Source organism: Galleria mellonella, unplaced genomic scaffold (genome assembly GCF_026898425.1).
Source record: "Galleria mellonella isolate WM207_F2 unplaced genomic scaffold, CSIRO_AGI_GalMel_v1 utg40, whole genome shotgun sequence".
Taxonomy (NCBI): domain Eukaryota; kingdom Metazoa; phylum Arthropoda; class Insecta; order Lepidoptera; family Pyralidae; genus Galleria; species Galleria mellonella.
Window position 1 is genome coordinate 1,174,895 of NW_026442094.1, and position 16,579 is coordinate 1,191,473.

The 16,579-nt window shown below is 33.5% G+C and overlaps 1 protein-coding gene across 8 annotated transcripts in view; it reads right to left on the reverse strand.

Moving 5' to 3' along the window:
* The window catches only part of LOC113520436 (protein capicua homolog), a 46,909-nt gene that overhangs the window by 22,907 nt on the left and 7,423 nt on the right, over positions 1 to 16,579 (reverse strand). For 2 of the 8 annotated variants that reach the window (XM_052898168.1, XM_052898172.1), the window contains exons 2-8: positions 9,424 to 9,609; positions 8,602 to 9,297; positions 4,693 to 4,857; positions 3,018 to 3,180; positions 2,393 to 2,492; positions 1,065 to 1,295; positions 340 to 494 (exon numbers count right to left, since the gene is read on the reverse strand). In XM_052898168.1, the coding sequence (XP_052754128.1) occupies positions 340 to 494; positions 1,065 to 1,295; positions 2,393 to 2,492; positions 3,018 to 3,180; positions 4,693 to 4,857; positions 8,602 to 9,297; positions 9,424 to 9,561 (1,648 nt within the window). In that variant the 5' untranslated portion in view covers positions 9,562 to 9,609. Of the gene's footprint in view, positions 1 to 339; positions 495 to 1,064; positions 1,296 to 2,392; positions 2,493 to 3,017; positions 3,181 to 4,692; positions 4,858 to 8,601; positions 9,298 to 9,423; positions 9,610 to 10,249; positions 10,270 to 16,579 lie in introns of those variants that run through there. The other 6 variants (XM_031914636.2, XM_031914638.2, XM_052898170.1 and 3 more) reach the window with 5 other exon arrangements.

A 16,579-nucleotide genomic window follows, 5' to 3' on the forward strand; every position in this document is an offset into this window, starting at 1 on the left:
CGGCGTTGGCACAAGTGCATTATGTCACAGGGGGAGTACTTTGAAGGGGATAAAATTGATTTACCTGAATAATTGTAAAATAAAATTTTTAAAAAACTTTTATACGTACTTTCCGGACAAACCTCGTATAGTAAATAACTAAATAAACGGTGGTCACTTTGACGCTATGCGTTTAATATTTTTTAAACTAATTTTAACAATAAGCATGAGTAAAATTTGTCAACAATAAACATATATTTCCTTTACCTTTTCCTTACCTATAACTTTATGTATATGTGTAATATAATACCAATAAGCCTGACACTAAGATGCGATGCGACTAATATTCAACACACGCACCGAGCATATTGGCAGCCTCTGTCTCGTCGGGGTCGAAGCGGCCCGTGACCCGGTAGTGAGGCGGCGTGGTGTCCGACTCGCGCGATGTCTCGTCGCCCTCCACGCCCGTGCCGCTCGACGACAGCGACTTGCTGCTGCTTCTGGAACAATTGCCGCTGCAACTATACCGTGCATACGAGTACATCTCTATCAATAATACATGTAATATATCAAAGTTGTTGGCTGTAATCAAAACTAAAAATCTCCCCATTCTATAAAACATATTAGAATATAAAATTTTAAATCTAAAACTCAATAAAGACAAAAATACTGAGCTACCAATAGTAACTAAACATTCAGATGCGCCGTGTTAGTATGGCTGACTTAAAAGTGAAATTTTGCTGTGTAACTGTAAAAATTTAAAATTAAATGCTTACAAGCGTTACTATAGTTGCATAATTTGGATTTGGAAATTTAAGACTTGGTTAAATAACCTAGATAAAAAAAAAGTAATATTATGCAGAATATTCTGCTGTCAAGCCATACTATTCGTACGACGAGATGACAGGACGAGGTCAACGACATCTCCATATATCGTACAATACGACCAAGATTTGAAAAATGAAATTTAAATAAAGAATTAGCTCTAGTGCAAGATGATGATAGGAGCAGGATATAAAAAATATGATTTAAATAAAGAATTTCCAATCATAAAAGGAGAAATATGAGATCGAATAAAGAAATACCTCTGGTGCGAGGTATGCGTGGAGCCCTGGGCGAGCGGAGTGTTGGAGGAGCGGGGCACTCCACGCAGCGACAAGTGCCGGGAACAGAAACCCCGCCGCTGACTCTCCTTCGTGCAGCCGTCCTTGGAACACAGGCGCCGCCATTGCTTGCCGTTGAACTTCTTACGGATGCCCGTTGGCGTAGAGACCACGTCGCCCTTCTTATACTTATGCGGGGTCGCCGCTTGAGATCTATCAACGACATAAAATATGCATTCATCATCATCATCATCATTGTATCAGCCCTTAATGATCTACTGCTGAACATAAGCCTTCCCCTTAGGGGGTTTTGCCAGTAGTTACCATGCTTGGCAGGCGAATTGGCACCCGCTGGCTTTAGAGATGTTTTGAGAGGGACACTGCTGCCCATTCCTTGCCCTCCCTCAGTCGCGTCTTACGACACCCACAATATGCATTATTACTTTTCAATCGACTTTAAAAAGAAGGAAATTCTCAATCCGTATTATAACTTATAACTCAGTCAGTTATAAATCGATTTTAAAGATTCTTTTTTTATTTGCTAAGATATAATTAAAGATAGGTCTCATAGAAATTTTATCAAAATTAGTTTAATAATTTAATTTTTAAATCAAAATGGTTTTGTCAGGACTAAAATCGGTTTTATTTTTGTGGAACACAATCTTTTTACAGTTATACCAGCTGACCCAGTAAACGGTTTGTCCCACTTTTAGTCACTTATTGGCACACAAATTATTCTATGTTCATTTGAAGCAAACACTACAATACAACAGTACAATATATTTTTTTAAATCAATTATATAAGATTTTTTATATCAAGATTCCTTATTTAATATAATAAATGTAAAAATGGTTGTTGAATTTGATTGTTTATTGCCTCTTAATGCCTCAAAGGATTAACAAATTGTTAATGAAATTTGGTATACACATAGATGCAATAAACATTTGGTCATACAGACGAAGAGGCAGGTAGACTGTAGACACAAACGATATCATAGCATTCTATCCTTCATAAATTCATGAGAATTATCAAGAGCGAAAGGCGATATAGGATATTTTTATAGGTATAGGATTATATCTCATCCATGATGTTTTTCATACATAGCGACGCGGCAATTACCGCTTGCCATATGATGGACCATTACATTTAATTTAAAAAATATAAAAATTATATCACTTTAAATATTGAATAAAATTATTACTCATCTTGTAACTTTATTATTTTCTTATACTCGTCAAAACAATACCAACACACTTTATACAAGTCATAGAAATGCTGTACTAGCATTTTACGACATAGTAAAACTCACCTGGGAGTAGGGGGTTGAGATCTTGGTGTGAGACTGCGCTCGATGAGACTGGATGTGCTGCCACGGCTTTGCAAGCTGCTACGTTTGCTATTACTGCAATCTGTCAAACGGTATTTTTAATTTATTTGCAAATACATAAACTTTGTACCTATAAATTTATTACTACTTCACTCACTAATCTGGTTTAGTAATTAGTTAAATAAACAGAAATTTAGTAAAGACCCTGATAAATATGAGTGATATTTAGTAACCAACAAAATAAAAAAAAAAACTATTTTTGTTTTCAATAAACAATGAAGACTTCGCTACAATTATTATTTTTTGCGCGTATGTGTATGTCACGCGATATCTTTGCCTATCATATCATATTAGCCGTTAACTGACCAGTACTGACCATAGGCCACCCCCATAAATGAGAGGATTTGTCATCTGCGTCGAAGTATAATAATTTTTTTTTTTTATTGAAAATATATTCTCCCATCTTAGTCTCATACTAATTTTGTCAAAACATTTTTTTTTTTTATAAATGCCATCCTAAAAAAATGTCCGCCTATTATACCAGATATTTTTTATAATGTGGTCAATAAAGAATAAATAAATAAATAAAAGGTAACGAACCACTTACCCATCTGCGAGTCATTGGGGAACATAATGTCCTCCCGCCGAAGGTCATCGTCACTCTCGCCGTAATCCATGGAACCGTTGGAGGAAGCGCCGACGGTGACCACCTGCCCGGTACCGGGCATCGGTGACGATGTGTAGAATGGACCGTCGCCTATTTGAAATGGCTGTGGACAAGGACATGTTGATTTATTATTTTTATATAATATTATATTATATAAAAATATATATTATTATAATCATCATTAGTCGAATATATTGTCTCATTTTAATTTGTTTTGTTTCACTATATAATTTTAAATGTTTTGTTCTATCTATTGTTAAATAATGCATGTAGTTAATTTATAATTGTTTCATATAATATATTATACGCTTATATAGGGGAAAATGGAGATACTATTTAATTGGCATAGTACCTTAATCTGACCCTATGACCCACAATAAAGATATTTGTATTTGTATTTATTGTTATGTGTTAAAATTCCAATAGATATGTATAATTGACGACTTATAAACTTAGAGTTGCAATGCATAAACTATAACTACGCGACTATCCATTAGAGGGAGGCTTCGTACAGTCTGCATTAGTATTTCTCTCATCGATTTATTCTGCAGCGAAACAGCTGTGCTTTCTTTATTATATTTCTGATGTGAAATTATTGATATGATATGTAGAGGTGGTCTTAATTGTTGTTAGCGATAGACCTTTTTTTATATTTAATATTTTTCTTTCTGAATGTTCGTTTTTCTACTCTTCATAGTTTAATAGAATTTCATACTTATTTTAACTGATTTTCACAGTTGTTATAGAGCAAGTGAGCACGGGGTATCCATAACGATTTAAATATTCATTGCAAAATCTCCTTCTCAACCAAATTGACTTCCAATTATTTGATCAATGTAAACAACATTATAATATTTGTCTGCTGTACTTATTCACTTTACCAGTGTAAATCTGAGCTAGAATGGGATGCTAGAAATAGGTTACTAAAAGATACGCGAGCTCTACCTACGGCACTATACCTTAGATATTATTATTAGCATTTTATTTGTTCGCATTTGTGAAATCACATGATTACTTTTTTGTCAACGTACGTAGTGACGGACTTTGAATGTGTGCTATAATTATTCACCTCGCATCATAAATATCGATCTTAAATCGATATCAGTTCCTAAACAAATGATAAAGATAAAAAGGCACCGTCTGACAATTTCTAGAGAAAAAGTATTATTTATTCAATTTTTTTTTACAATTAAAACACAAATAGAACTGGCTAAATGAAAGCCTTACATATTTGATTGTGCGAAGAAAACAAACTTTCGCAAATGCCTTGAACGGTGAAACCAAGTATTTATTATAACTGTGAAAGAATACAGATGTTTTTCTAATAATATCAATATCTCTTTATAATTTCATTATACACGCGTCACGCAGACGAAATTGCAAGTATGTAATTACTAGTATTTTAAAACATATGTTCATTTTTACAAAAATAATATAACCGATAATGTTATTTAAACCACATCATCGCTTTCCTTCAAGGTGAGATCGTGATCAATCGCGTGACTCTTCAATAACAATAAAAAAAATAAAATTAAACTTTATCCACAAAAAGAAACTATATTAAAAAAGTAAAAGTTGGGAACCCTAATAGTTAGTGGGGGATGACATCACTCACCACAGACGGCACGTGCACGTGTTGCACGTTCAGGTTGTGACCGGCCATCGTGACCGGATGTGAGCCGGCATCCTCCAGCTCGTCGGCCCACGGCGGCTGCAGCAGCCTGATGTCCGCTCGTTTCACCTCCACCATCTCGTTGCATATCTCACCGTCTGTCACCTGCTTATTAACACATGTACGTTTTATTGTAGACAGTTGCCATCAAATACAAACAAATTACATAATATTGTTTTTCCATTTAATAGATAATAATGGAGTGTTAACCCCGTCTGTGCTAACGGTATACGCTGATGGGGCACCAGTAAAACATAATAAATGAGAAAAGCAGGTCAGGCAAGCTATACCTTCTATATTGCTGGCTATGGGATATCTAAGTCCTGTTTAGCCATCATACCAACCTCCATGCGGTCTTCCAGGAAATCATTGTGGGTAACCAAGTGAATTCGTTACGATGGCCAACTAACCGGACTTCATCCTCACCTATCATTCCTTACTGATACCCTGCAAGTATAAACTAATAGTGTAGACGGGATACTATTTCATATTCTTACATTACAAAAATACATACGGTGAATATTTGAGGCACGACAATAAAAGCAGATTCCATAACTATTGTAACTATAGTAAAATGTAATTAAGAATTATAAAAATATCGGTAAAAGTTCTCCTCTGTGATGTAATTTAACCTGCATTGGCAGAATTTAGGAAAATGTACAGTCAGCAAGGAGACTTACTAAATTGTTAATTTATACAAAATCTTTTTCATGTCATTCGATTCTATTTCTCATAAGAATCAAAAGATTATAAAACCAACACGGTTAGAATACTGAAACGTTATAAAGCATAAAAAAAGTTTTTAGTTGGACTACAGATAAATTTCGATGCCGACCAAAAACAAAGTCATTTTTGGTACCTATCATTAAAACGGGTTGGTGCGAAAAGATATTTAATACTAATAAATAACTCTTATCACCAATGTTTTAGAAATTCATTCATTCATCAAAAACGAACACTATTTTTTGTAGTTTATAATTATAATTAGTAAATAGAAAAATATCAACTGATATTTATTTACTAAAGTACATAAAACATTTAGTAAAAGTAAATGAAATTGTAAATTTTCATGTAGATACTAATAAAAACGTCACATAGGATTACGAAAATTTTAGATTACATTATCTACTTATATCTGATGCTTCATACCTACAACGTGATTTTTTTTTTATTGTAAATTATGCAAATGCACACTTAATAAGGGATTATTCATAAAAACTAAAACCTTCTACGATTCTATTACAATGTTTTGTCACTTTCTTTCAAATTGGGAATTTATTTTAAAGGAAAGAGACAGAAGAGTTTAATAGCTAAAATAGATTTATAATAAGTTTGATATTTTTATAAATAAGGGGGATGTCTATATATGTCAGCAATGTGTCGTACATTTCATAATTAAACTACTAGAATTAACACATAATAATAATATAAATCAATACAACGATTTTATGGAAACTGCCACATAGACGACGCAAGTATGTCTACTGATTTTAAAACTACTTAACTAATACCGCGATGTTACAAACAGTCCAACACTATTTATTGTTAACAAATCCCCTTTTGTACCAAACCTTTTCGAAAATATCATCTATAATATAATACTTTTTCAACTTAAATTTCAAATAAGACTTTCAAGTCGTACAAAAAGGCCGTTTCTGTAATGCTCGCAAATAATTTTGTTACTACTTTGTAGTACTACTAAGTAAGCATTTATGATTAATAAATTTATTTGTAAGTACTCGTAATTTCGATGCGGGAATTATTCAAGTTTACAGTTCTACAATATAATAATCAAAATACTAGAATACAATGTGTATGAGCAAACTTACGGTAGACATATATTACAACCTACGATAATATATACAGCGAAACTTTCTATTTAATGTGATGACAACGATTTTTTTATTTATACTGGACAATTACATTCAAAGGGCATTCCTTGATATAAATCAATGGGCTATTGGGAATAGTCCCAAATAAAGATTACCTCAGACTGGTGACCCCCCCCCCCCCTTTACCCTCCCCCAACAGCCGATCATTGTACTTTCTCTGGCATGGTACTAGTAGTTAGTATACGATATGGCGACAGTGTTATGAATCATTTAAATCTCATAAACATAAATAAAATAAAGAATGCCTATATCACAAACTATTATGGGTTATCAGAATCTAATTTAGTAGATTTTAAACGACCCTACACGATTTACACATCCACATTTGCATAAATAATACAATATAAGACAATCTTGCTTGACATTGTACAATGTATCTGATTATGATAATCTTACTAATATAATAAAATTGTAACTGATACATAAAAGATATTTAAAAAAATAATAGAAGTTTTAATAGGAGCACTAAAGTAAACCAATATTTTTTGAAAATATTGTCTCTGTCTGTCTGTCTATCTGTCTGTCAGTCCACCTGTATAGGCAGGCATCACGCAAAAACTACTTCATCAAAATGAATACAGTTTTCACAGTTATGTACCTGAAAGTTTAACTTGAGAAACTGATAAACGTTTGATTTTGATACGCCATCTGGAAATAGTCTATTTCATTGGTTTTCCTAATTCTGAAAGGCATGTGTTACGTGCAAATATAAGATTATATTACATTTTAATAAACTTATAACGTTTTGTGAATTTATAAAGTATTCATAAACAATATAAATTTCGAATACTTATTTACACTTACTAATAAAAAGTAAAGTAGAAAATAGTAATTTAAGATTAATACGAAATAGCTATACACATAATCGTAAAATTCGAACTTAACTATTGCACAATTATTATGGAAACTTACGTACGTAATGTAAAAGGCTTCTAACGGATATAGTAACAGTAATAAAGTATGTATTATGTCATTTGTCAGAAATACTATTAGCGGATAAATTTAATAATAACAAATTTATTCATATAACATATCAATATTTATTTAGTTCATTGTTCATTACAGAAAATAATTATTTATGTGGTGCTTACTTCTTTATAATATTCAATGGAAATATAAGGATACTATACATTGAACTTTTAACTTATTATGTGTTAATATTTTTTATAGTACAATACTTATTGTATATTTTATTTTAATATAGTCTTTTTTTTTTTTGTAAATTTCCATTATTGACTGACCATGCTATGTAGTAAACCATAGTAGATCAAACAGGTATAAATTTCAAAAGAGATAGAAATGTTTTGTAAGTCGTTTAGACCTATAGTCTGGACATGTACAGATAGATAGTTTAGGTACCACAATTTAATCTATTTCTACCAGATAGCAGCAATGAGTTATTGTGCTTAGGTCTAAACAATGGTAGCCACTGCATTTCATGACACAACAAAATGATCAGTATGTGTTAAGCATATCTATAAACAATGGATACCAGAGGACTAACAATATATGCTAAACATTCTGTTAGCTCATCTTATGGAGAGTAAAAGATAGCATTATCAGAAGAAAATAAAAGTAATTAGATGTCCTCCTAATTATGCAAATTACCTAAGACCCTTAAAGTAAGAAGGAAGGGATTGTTAGTAATGGGCAGGTTAGTCCCCATTGCTATCAATATACCCCTATCAGGTCGACCTCCACTTGAATCCCCCTGAAAACTATCGTAACTAATTTATCGTTGAATTAGTCACGATAGACTAACTAACCTGCCTTTTCATTGTCACTTATCATCTCTCACTGGTACCCCGCCAATGTATACCGATAGCGCAGGCGGGGTTACCATGCCATTTTGATCCATTATAAAAAGACCCTTACAGTATCGCAAGAGCTTTGTTACAAACATAATAACATTATTTAAAAAATCTTACAAATTAAGTAAATAGTATTGAAACTTTCTCACCTTGACTCTTATCCTGATAGGTGAACTAAGCACTTCAAAAACTAGTCCTTCAACAAATACATTTTGCACACTTTCCCGACTCGAGTCCATAGTCCTCACCACACACGCGGAGCCAACTAACAAGTGTATCACTTGAGGGCTCGCATCACTAATCACATCGTATTTGTTCTTCCCGAATATATCACTGTACTCGACGGGTTCGTTCTCTTGCCCATCAAACTCCACGGTCACCTTGCATCCTTCCGCTTGTCGAATGACGCCCGGTATATACAGCCCGCGCTGCTTCGCCAACACCCTATGGTCCCGCCACTCAGAAAGGTCTATATTCGGATAATGGATTGAAAACTGTTTGACTTCTGTAGGCGGTGAAGGTTGTTGAACTATAGGAGATGGCTGCAATATAGGTTGTGTATTCTGCTGTTGGTATTCCACAGGCAGCGGAGCGGTCACTGCAATGTTGTTCATGCAATTTCGCTCAATCTCCTCTAGTTCGGAAGGATCAAACTTCCGTTTCTTGGGCAAGTTGCGCACCGGCGCCTGAGTAGGTGTTTGTTGACTGACTGGCTGCGGCGCATTCCCGCTGCTACCGTGGCCTGGATTCGTGGGGTTCGCCATCGTTATATTAGGGGTTGGATTTGTGGTGGATTGCGAAAGGCTCACAGTGCTGCCGACGCTACTTATCACCGACGCTGGTATCTAAATAACAATAGAAATATTTGTGAAATGAGTTAAACGATGGTGTCAATAAATAAATATGCAAATGTTTAATTTCCTCCATTAATTTGGAGCATATGTGTGAAGTTCAAATAAGTATGACGTTACCTGATCGTCAATATCAGCGTACAGTGTGTGTGAACGATAGTGAGTGTGAGAGGGTGGTGGCGCGGCGGGGGCGGGGGCGGCTGTGGCGGGGGCTGGGGGCTGCGGTTGCGGGGCGCCGCCCGCGTGAGCTCGCTGCATCACCGCCACCCGCTACCACTGATCACTCATGCCGCGCTCCGCCACTGCCTGTAACATTCAAATAAACTATCTATACACACTAACTCACTAGATAAATACCACGTCCCCTACACCGAAGACAAATCAATTCATTGATTTACCGATCGGTTTAGAATATGAGTCTCCTGAGAAGAGCGAAAGGATAAGAAAATTGACATTTTTTATAACAAAGACTTGCAAACAAGCTGACGTTTACAGTTACCACTTTCCACCAGGTGAATGAAAATTAATGAAAAGTAATCGATCGCCTATAATTAAATATAAATATATTATCTATAATATAACGGTGTTTGAACAAAATATTAAGGCGATTGTACTTATACAAGAATTTAATCATTTGACTGTGGTGTTTTTTTATTTAATGGATGAAAATGGAATGTTAACTGAGTGGAGAGATGAGGATGTATTCAGTTGGCCCATCGTGGTGAATTCACTAAAAATTAATTATCATGCTTTCCAGGATATGCCGCGTGGAGATCAATCTGACAAAGTGTATTGCTAGCACTGAGGAATGAATAGCATTATCAATAATCTCTTTACTCCCTTTGACAAAATAAGCGAAAGTTCTGTATCCAAACAGGAGTACCAAAGATTCTTTTTATATATCTTATTTCTTTATTACGGTAAAAAAAAAATAAGGTGTACTTACGGTATACACTATGTATCTACAATTTCAATAAACCCAACTAATAAAACCCGAAAACTAAGTACAACAATTGTAGCTCCAACATTAGAATGGTAGAACTTGAATATACCTATTAAAATTTGTTCTAAACCAGTTATTCAAGAAACAAAAACATTGAAACTGATGCGATGAGTAATCGACATCGCGCGTTAAAACGACAAAGATAATAATGTAACCCGTACGTATGGCACGTTACTATCATATTATATGTACATACCTAGTTATATTTGTATAATTCAATCTATTTAGGTCATAGTGATGTAAATCTTAAAAGGCGAATTATTTTTTTTTTAACATGTGGCAGTTAATCGCTAGGACATACCTACTGTCGTACTGTCACATCCCAGAGATCTATAAATATAATATACTGCCGAGATTTTTTGTTTGTCCGACTGTTCACGCGAAAACCGCACGACATATTCTGAATACTGATACGCGTGGGCAAAGCTTGACATAGCAATATAAAATTAATACCTATCTTAAATCGTGATTTTGGAAATCCCGGGAAATAAAAGATTTACAAGAACTATATAAAACAAATTACCTAAGTAAAAGTTTTGTCTACAATACAAATCTATTAACCGGATCCGCGTAGAAAGAATGCGGACGAAGGATTATGCATGTATATATGTGCACATTGCACAGGTTATTAGACTTTGTGGTATTTGCCAGGTTTTAAAAAAAGTAGTGATGGTTAACTAGCAAGACAAAGGATTATCTATGAACATTGCAAATGCACATGTACGAGAGACATCTTAAACTTGTTTTTTTTTATACTACTTAGAATGGCAAACAAGCTTACGGCCCACCTGATGGAAAGTGGTAACCGTCGCTTATAAACGAGCAGTACTATGGACATAACAGAGTATACTGTTTCGGCCATGATACCCCGCATACGTTGCCATTCCTGAGGACTCAAGAGTTATTCCTCTGTACACGTTAAATTCACGCCATATCCCACCCTTCAAACCGAAACACAGCCATGCAAACACTTTACAAACTGCTTTACGGTTGAAACATGAATATGATATAGGTCCATCTACCTACTTTTCTTCTTGCTCTTTTCCCATATCTATTTGGGGTCGGCGTAATATGTTTTCTTCTTGTCTTTCTGGCTATGTCATCTTGCACACATCGATCTCTTTTTGGGCGCTACCTACTTCTAAAGGGAACCTATGTTCCGTTGATATAACTTTGTACATTATGTAAGGTTTAAAGAAATCATTGATGTTCATAACGTCTAATATGAACGTATGATGGTGTGTGGGGGGAAGGGGGGTTAGACAGGCGAGGTTACCATTCCATAATCATCCATTAAAAAAATATGTCATGGTGACTGAAAGAGAAAATCGAAACAAAAATAAACATGTAATTCTATAAATCTGACCAAATTTGCACTCTTTAGATAGGCTAGATAATAAATATCATGACACCATCCGCAAGGGAAAAAATAATACAAATGAAAGAATACAGAGATAAGAAGATTCTAGGGGAATCCCGATTTTCAGTTACGATCAACACGACATGAGGCGAGATAAATTACTGTTCAATTACCTGAAACATGTTAAGATTTTTCCAAAATCCATATTTCGATGATTTTCTACTGGAAATTTTCGGTTATAGTAATATTTATAAAATAGCAATAAAATATTCTATAAAAATTGTATAGGGACAAAATTCTAAGGAACTCAAATTGCTTTTTTTCCAACCCTCGTCGTCATAAAATAACTCAACATTTTTACGGAGAATGGAAGTAACGCAGAAGTGCAGAAGAGATCTGCATTTTAGGATTTTATTTTAAAATAAAATCCTATTTTAAAATTAAATTAATATTTTACATGGTAATAAACGAAAAAGCACCGGTTACTTATTATTATGGAAGTGTTAAATCGTTTCAAAATTTCACTATAATGATATTTGTCATTACTTGAACAATATAGTAATTATAGTGCAATACAAATCTTCACCAAGAATCACTTTCACAGTGAGTCATGCGCCAACATAACATAACCACAATTTTCGTAGCTTCGTAAACACGTATCTCGATTTTCAAGTCTACCTCACAAGCAAATCTATATATTAAACGTATAATGTTAGAATAAATTCACATCTTTACGAAGACAATCACAATAAACCCCGCTATCAACTCGTTGCCTTCCGATTATATAGGATTATCTAACTTGGTTGTCGAGTTAAGTTTAACAAAAAAAGACAGGTTTTGCCTTTCTCAGTACATGGATATGTTAGAGTCATCAGAATAAAACTTCGTAGGTACAAAGTCGTTTGCAATGATTGTTATATACGAGTACATATTTCTACCACCAACAACTTGCTTGCATACTAATTATAACACATTTTTTTAAATAATAAAAAAAAAAATACTTAAAATATCAATTGTGCATAAGGTAATCGTGCCGGTAACGACATTTTTTTTTTACTCTGACAACAATAATAGTAACCGGAAAATTGAGCAACAATCATTCACAGTCTTTACAAATAATGCATAGTGAGTTTTTAACATTATCTGTTGCCAAAGGCAAACCGCAGTGAGTCACATGCTACGTTAGTTTGTTTGGTAGGCAGCGCAGAAGGTCGTAATAGCCCGTGATCATAATAATATCACCATTCAATCCTTTTAGTAGTGGCAATTATTAGAATTGACGTGAACATCAAACTTAATTTTTTTTTCTATTCAATACTAGCAATGAAATACAAACCAACGACTCGTCTGATGCTCGTCATAGCCTATAGACATGAACATCACGTTGACATCATAAATGCCATGTGAATGTGCCACTACTGTGGATTAAGTTATTATGCGTCTTGAGATATAACATGAGCAAGCTCACCACTTACCCTTCCTTTCAAACGAAAACAACAATAGATATACTCACGAACAGCGTGAATTAGCTAACGAGAACAATATTACCATCGACGCCGTGCATTCGTCCCATTATTTGGGGTTGGCACACTGTTTTTGTGTTCCATTGTCTACACCCGTGTTCACTTTTATACGCGTATTATCTTTCACAGAGTCTATCCGTCTTTTATTTACTCTCCTCAGACAACTCTTTATCCATGTTCATCGTACTAATAAATGTGAATGTTTGTATAGATGTTCAGTTCACATGTTTGTTACTTGGCTGAACGGATCTAAATAGGCCTTATCCTAAATTAACACATGTAGAAAGTACCTTTAGTACCGCTAAAAGTACTTTATATCCTAATTTACGCGAAAAAGCCGGGTTTTAATTAAATACTTTAATAAAACATGACGTTAGTAACAAACTTTTCCATCTATCGGAAGATATAATGCCCAGAATGCCCACGTGCCAGTTTAGAATATTATTTTATCCAGATAGTTTTTTTTCTTTTTAAATAAATATCGCCGAATCTTTTGCTATAAGTAAATGCATTCACGTTGGCAGTAAAGCTATTTTGAGTTACGTTAATTCTGAATGGATTTAGCTCGGATCAATAACCTGGCACTTGAGGTCTCCTCTTTTGTTTCATTTTTTACATTAACCGTCGGAATATATCCCACAGTTGTGCGCTCAACTTTATTCTAAGCTATTTAAATTTATTATATGCACTAAAGTTTTTAATTTCTTAATTCATATGTGGTTATAGTTCAAATGTCAAAATAGGAAGTTATTTTTAAACAGACTACATTTGGCTGGAGACGTGACAATGTAATGTTTATGAAAAAGGCTTCTGAAGAACAAATAGATGAAAGTGAAACACACAAAATTTTAGATTTTTTTTTAATGATCGATTGATTATTATTGCTCTCATATTAACATTATCAAGTGTATGATTATAACAAATCCCTATGTGGCAAATTTTATTAATATTCGCTTAGCCATAAAAGTATGTTTAAATAACAAACATCCAAATATCTTTTGCAATCACATTTTTCAATCTAATTTTCACCAAATGCCATCAATCTCTTTGTAAATGTTTGTGTAACAATAATAAATGTTACAAACATTTAATATTGTTACAAACTTTCACAATTACAATAAAATTTTTCTCTCGCAACTTTACTTGCGTTAAATATGAGTATTGGGATTTAAGTATTTAGGTATGTGTCCATAATTGTGGTCCATCTGTATACTAAATGTCATTTAAATCCATTTAAGCAGACTTCAGTAAGACATTCAGATATCTTTATAAGCATTCGGATTTATAAAATTAGTAAGATAGGAGAATTATGCAGCTCAGGGGAAAATTGTTCCGTTTTACGACAAAGATATGAGCCGCCTAGTTTTAATCTTGAAACGAATACGGAACCACATTAATGCATATCCAACACGTTCCTGGTTGTTTTTTTATAGACTGGGTCACACGAAAATAATCACATTTTATTTTTTTTATGACTGGAATGTTATCCGCGCTTTACAATAAATACTACAGCGGTTTATAATAATAAGTTTGTAGACGTAGTACCAACAATTTCCGGCCGCGTGTCTAATTGCGTTCTCTGTTTTCTCTGAATTCTATGGCGATATAATTTACTCGAGCTTTGCCTAATTAATCTTTTGCAATACAAAGTTTCTAGAATTGATAAAGTAACTGATAATATATACAATATCAAATTTATACCTTTAACTAGTTGAGACTAAACATCGAATAACATACAATAGTAATGTAGGTACCTATTCTGTTTTTTTCTTACTTGACATTCATTATTTATTAAACAAAACAATGTTGGCTAGTCATTTATCGAAACACATCACTGTTATGTATTACAGTGCATAAAATTACCAAAGCGCTAAAAAGATCTTGTGTGTTACTTGATTATGATTGTTAACCTAATTACGATCAAAAGACATACTACAAATATATTTGTAAGCGTAATTTTTCATTTGCAATTCACAAAAAAATACGCCGATAAATGACGAGATGTTTCGAATGAATTTAGAACGTGAAATCATGTGTCTACAAGCAAAATTAGTAGATAGTAGGTATTGCTTCATAACAAACAGTTTTTTATACTAACTACGAAGTACCTATTAGGTACTTACTAAATAATAAATACCAAACATTAAGTCAAATTTAATATTACCATATATGTTGTGTAAGTATATGGGTACTATAAGTCATTTTAATTCATTGTAGTAAGTGCCTTTGTACAAGTATTAATAAAAGAACATTATTATTATGGTACTTTTAATACTCACAAAATTAATGTAGACCAACGTGCATGAACCTCATCTATGGCAAAAACAATTATTCATTAAAATCGATTTAAAATTAGCGACGTAATCGAGTAAAAAGAGAATAAAAAAAATTGAGAACTTCTTTACATTGAAAGTCTTTTAAAAAACTTACTAAACATGTCAAATATTTAGGCCGAAATGAACTAAGTAACCCTGAATGGATTCTGTTAGAAAAACTGTTATAAACAATAAGTAGTAAAAGGTACATTCTTGTACAAACAGTTAAGAGGGGCTATTAGAAAAAAGGGGTCTTTATGGTAAAAGGTACCTAATATTAACAGTCTATACAACGTACATACGTTACAGTTTATATCCACGAGAGAGAAGTGAAAGCTAATATAGCATTGATCTTTCCCCCTCTCGCATTTAGCTAATCTTTTATAAAATAACTTGGAAGAATAAAGGAATAAACTGTATCAAAATTGGACTAAAAAGTTATTTGTAGTGCAGGATATCGAAATATTTAGCAATAAAATCTCTGCGAGTGTAATTATTAAAGTATTGTACTTTGAATACAGACAAAAAAGTCTAGGTAATATTTTCCTGTAGATGTCGATTGAATGTAAAATGTGCTACATGCAAATACATGAAAAATAAACTACCACAAGGAAAACTAAATTGCAAATTGCACATTGGTGTCCTTCATAGTTATTGTAATTATGGTATCCGTCCCACAGCCCATCGCACTCCAGAGCAAAACTTCTTAAAATATTTATCTAAATCCATACCCGAATGCCACATGCTTCTATCTTACTTAAATCTCTTGCTACCATGCACTTTTTTATAATTTAACATGCCCATTCAGAATATTTTTTCATGATGAGAACAGCCAGCAAGAAAATCTATAGGCCTTTTGCAATTATTTAACAAAGCAGTAGGTGTTACGAAATCCTAAATGAGATTACATCATAAGCCGTATAAAATTGTTGTAATACAATAAATTAAATTACCTACTTACCCCTCAAATGGGGATATTAATCATGGATTAAGTAATATCTAAGTCTATGAATAACATAATCTATGAAGGAGGTCGTGTTCAAATTTGGAGGCTCTATATAAGATCTTCAAACTT